Genomic DNA, 4,931 nt, shown 5'->3' with positions numbered 1-4,931 from the left:
GGTCATTCAGTATACATTCTCTAATGCATACCCATGTGTCAGCTTGATATCTCTATATCCATGACTTGTGAGATCAAGTCATCGAGCTGACCTACATGCTAGTCTTATTGTATTAACATTGTCCCTGAATGTTAATACTCGACTAGGAATGATTTAGAGTAGTGTTCCCTATATCATCTCACTATCGATTCAACCAATCGATTGATATAGGTAAGAACGCTCTACTCAGGGACGTTATTATACTTAGTTTATTTGGCACTAATGCAAGTAAGTATAATAACCAAAATCAAATGCCTTTATTAATATACAAGAATATGATACAATGAGTCCATACAATCATCAAATGATTGGCTCTAGGACTCTAACTAACAAAAACCATTGGCAAGACAGACTTCCTTACCCGATCGGGCTTCTATCTCACCAATGAATATTCCAACCAAGAGGACCGACCCATTCCTCGATCGACTACTCTTCCCGACCGCTACTTTCTCCCGTCTAGTCTTTTTTCCTGACCAGTACAACCTCCTTGTTCTAGATCTTGAGACTTACAAGTTTACAGTAGATCTGAGAGAAGATTCCCGTACCCCTGCCTATTCCCGAGGCTATAATAAATAATTAGTCTTCTCGTATTTTCCGCCGCACTTCTTTATGACACGTTCTTTGAGCTCACTTTTCTAGGTGGATCCAACGACCTTGGTTATTATTAGACGTAGGGGTAATGTCATCAGCCTTTATCGTGAACCGTCTGATGGACACTAAAGATGAAGCCTCTCAGGCCCTTCTTAACGCCTATAAATATCCTCCTTCCCTTTCTTTGCTGAACTTTTTTGCTTTCGAGAGTAAGCCTTCGTCCTGCTTCTGTCGTTCATTGCGCTCTGCTCCTTGTGATTCGTCCCCACCTCCCCTTATGGACTCTCCTACACCTACTTATGCTCTCGGAGTATCCACCTTCACGGGCGTAGATCTAGACGATCTTCACTTTTCCTACGAGGTTTCCAAGTCCATGCACATCATCATACCCTCTGAAATCCACCTGGCCTCTTCCCCACCTACAGGGTATGTGACTTTTTTCAAAGAGCATATCGTGGCCGGCCTCCGCTTTCCGATACACCCTTTCTTTTCTCAAGTGAGTCGATATTTCCGCATTCCCCTCTGTCAACTTACCCCGAACTCCATGAGGATTTTGACAGGATTTATCCTCCTCTGTGAAGTATGTGACATACCCTGGGCTCCTCGATTATTCCACTATTTCTTCACTCCTCGCCGCCAAAGCGAAGGACTTTTTCATCTTCATGCCTGCTTTTGAACCAATTTTTTCGCTCCCCTTCCTTCTTCATACTCTGGATGGAAGGATAAGTATTTCTTCTTGAGCTTTTCCCAAACCGTAGAATGGCCTACCCAGCGATGCATAACTTTACCTTTGGTGCCCGTTCTGGGACACTTTCAAATGAACCCTGACTTCATAGATGCTTCAGCACAGCTGGAGTGCTGGCGTTTGGACTTGCTCAGACTATTGACAGAGGATATACTGTTCCTATTCAAGCTGAGCCACACTCCCTCAAAGTTACAACATTCTTTAGGTATGGTTCACCTTACCCTTGTTGACCTTAGTTCCTTATTCTGATTCTGCTACTCTTCTTACAGCTGATAGTCTAGCCCAGGCATTCCCAGTCAGGCCTCTCTCCCTGAGTAATATGGAGATACAACGTCAGGGGCGAATAATACTAGACCGGAGGGGTTCATCGCATCTAGCTCCCCTTGCCTCGGGGCAACTGCTTCTACTGCTCCCCGGTTAGCTTCCCGAGCAACTCCCCGTGTCCACTTCGTTGCCGAGCCTTCCCGGTCTATTCCTACAGAGCTCTGCACTTGCCGACCTAGGACCCCACCGGAGGAATCAGACTCGGATGAACAACCACTCTCACGCCGTCCCCGACATCGACCTGGGAGACCCAGCCTGGCTTCTAAATCCCAGACGACTGAGCCGACATCTCGATTTGCCCCTACTCCTACTCCCAGCCAACCTTTTCCAAGAACCCCGACAATGCCATCTACGACCCGGGCTAGAACCGGGCGGGGGAAGGCTCCGATCTTTAAAGAAGAAGTCAATACAAAGCCTTCTCCTATTCCAGTAGCTCTTGCCCCAAATGTCCCCTCCTAGTCCTCCTCCTTCCCCGAGATGCCTCACATGCTCAGGTCAGGTGACATCGCTACGGCTCAAGCTGGACCTTCTTCATCCTGACCTTCCCCCTCTGCGCATCCGTCTTCCAACGAGACTATCGCCTGTCCATCAACTCACCATCCTTCTGGCGAGACCAAGGCTGAGTCATCTTACTCGAGGCAATCCCACCACCATTCTGTAACAATCACCAAGCCCTCAGAATAGAGCGTGTGCGATCAATCGAATGCTCCCACTAGTCGACTTATGCTGCAGGGTCAACTATCCACTTAATGGGAAGAGCGTCTTCGCCAAATGCAAGCTCTTCCTATACCCGCCCAGCTGGATCGACTATCTGAAGGGTTTATTGTGGTAAGTTCTTACTACACTTTATTGTTCCCCTTTTCTCTATAATCTAACTATTCTATACTGATCATTCATTTTTCCCCCAGGCTTTTGCCGATTCCATGGCGTTGAGTCATGCGCTTTCCCTCCTTCATCAGCAGAATAAAGCCCTGAAGGATACAGTGGTTGACCTAAAATTTCAACTGCCTGATCCAGCATCAGCTGGGTACTTGCTGAGGGGAGAGTTGACCACGCTGAAGAGAACAAACGCTGCTCAACAACGGACTCTCGAGGAGACCCGGTGAGAGGTTGACTGCCTCCAAGATGAAAAGAGCAAACTTGAATCTCTCCTATAAACGTCCGAGGTGAAATATCAAGAAGCTCAGCTTAATCTCTCGAGAGCCTTGGCCGCCCTGGAGACTTATAAGGCAGGGGAGGCTGAGCGGCTGAGAGCACATCAAGAAGAAAACTTACGCTCTCCAGAGTTTGGCATGCAAGTGGGGGATCACTTCGCTACATCCGTGACTTATGGGGCGGTAGGAGCACTTAGGCAACTCCTTGAGGGAGGGTACCTATCCTCTATTCCTCCCGAGGATTTCCTAGATCACCGCCGCATCCTTAGAGAGATGCTCGACGATGTATTTGATGCATTTAAATAACTTTATATGAGAACTGTATGACTATTTAATTGTGCTATGATATTTGAATGTTATACCTTTTACTTGGTCATGACACAAGGGATCCTGAGCTGTTAAATCCTTGATCGAGGATGTGCCTCTAGACATCCCGACCTGGCTTTCCATGCCAGACCTGTCACATTTTCTTCTCGCCCTTATGTTTTATAAAGCCTATCCTAGACCTGATAAGGTTGGAGATAGTTAGCGCTCCATGACGACTCAACAATCTTCCTTGAGCATCCTACAAGTAATAGGCACCCGAGGCTAACTTTTTGACCACTTTGTATGGGCCATCCCACTGAGGTGACAACTTAGTCACTTCTCCTATGAGTTTTGTCCGCTTCTAAACTAGATCCTCTTCTCCAAAGAATCGGGGCATCACCCTTCTATCATAGTTTTGACACATCTTTTGCCGATACGTAGTTAATCGGATGGTCGCTCGTTCACGAACTTCACCAATAAAATCTAGCTCCGCTAATCGCCGCTTGGTATTTCCCTGGTCATATAGCATTCTTCTAACCGAGGGCACCCTGACCTCGATAGGTATCACCACCTCACTGTCGTATACCAGATGGAATGGGATGAGCCCTGTGCTCTCTCGGGGAGTTGTTTGGTACACCCAAAGGATATTGGGCAGCTCTTCCACCCAATCGCCCCCAACATGATCCAATTTGACCTTCCCATTGTGCAGTGGGTCAAATTTTGATGTTTTTGGCAGGACAAGCAGGTGTTCACTAGTCTCTATGCATCCTTTTACAGAGTGGGCCAGAAATATCCGGCCAGCAACACTTTCCATGCCAGCATTCTTCCTCCCACATGATTCCCACATCCTTGGTGTATTTCCCTCAGAGCATATTCTGCCTCCTCTGTCTGTACGCATTTAAGTAGTGATATGGAGAATCCTCGCTTGTACAGTTGATCCCCGATCAGGGTGTATATATAAACCCATTTCTTGACCAGCCTGGCTTCTTCCGGATCATCCGACAGGACACCCCGCTGTAGATAATTGATCATCGGGGCCCTCTAGTCGATTGCCTCCTCAATGTTGTTCTGTAAGTCTATTTTAGCTATTAAGAAGGTCTGAGCTATCGACCTGTCTAGTACCCAAGTAGTCAAGGAGCTAGCCATTTTGGTCAATTCATCATCTCATTGGTTATCTGCCTGAGGAATCTTAGTTACCGTGACCTCCTTAAAGTCCTCCTTCATTTTCTCATATGTTTCTCGGTATACTTGTAACTTGTCACTGTTAACCACGAAGTTGCCTGCCACTTGCTAAGCTACAAGCTGAGAATCTGAATATATAATGACCCGAGCAATGCCAACATGTCGAGCTGCTTGCAGTCCTACTAATAGAGCCTCATATTCTACTTCATTATTGGTGGCTCTGAAATTTAGTCGGACAACCAATTGTAAGATATCTTCTTGAAGGGATATCGGAAGGATCCCCACTCTGCTTCCTTGTTGGGTAGATAATCCATCTACGTAAACCTTCCAAGTTTCCTCATAATCTGCCTGGTGAACCTCCATAAAAAAATCGGCCAATGTCTGAGCTTTGATTGTTGTGCGAGGTTGGTACTGTATGTCGTATTCCCCTAGCTCGGTTGCCCATTTAATGAGCCATCCTGCCACCTCCACATTAGTAAGAGTCTTACCCATGGTGCTATTGATTAGGACAGTAACGGGATGCGCCAAGAAACAGGGTCTTAGGTGGTGAGTCATGAGTACCAATCCATAGACAAACTTCTCTAGGGCTG

At 46.7% G+C, this 4,931-nt stretch overlaps 1 protein-coding gene across 1 annotated transcript; it reads right to left on the bottom strand.

Moving 5' to 3' along the window:
- Positions 1-3,520: 3,520 nt before the first annotated feature.
- On the bottom strand, positions 3,521-4,006 carry LOC122023099. The gene has a single exon (XM_042581190.1). The coding sequence runs from the start codon at positions 4,004-4,006 to the stop codon at positions 3,521-3,523; it is 486 nt and encodes a 161-aa protein (XP_042437124.1).
- Positions 4,007-4,931: the final 925 nt, after the last annotated feature.

Source organism: Zingiber officinale, chromosome 9B, assembly GCF_018446385.1.
Source record: "Zingiber officinale cultivar Zhangliang chromosome 9B, Zo_v1.1, whole genome shotgun sequence".
NCBI classification, from domain to species: Eukaryota; Viridiplantae; Streptophyta; class Magnoliopsida; order Zingiberales; family Zingiberaceae; genus Zingiber; species Zingiber officinale.
This window is presented reverse-complemented; position numbering and strand designations above follow the sequence as displayed.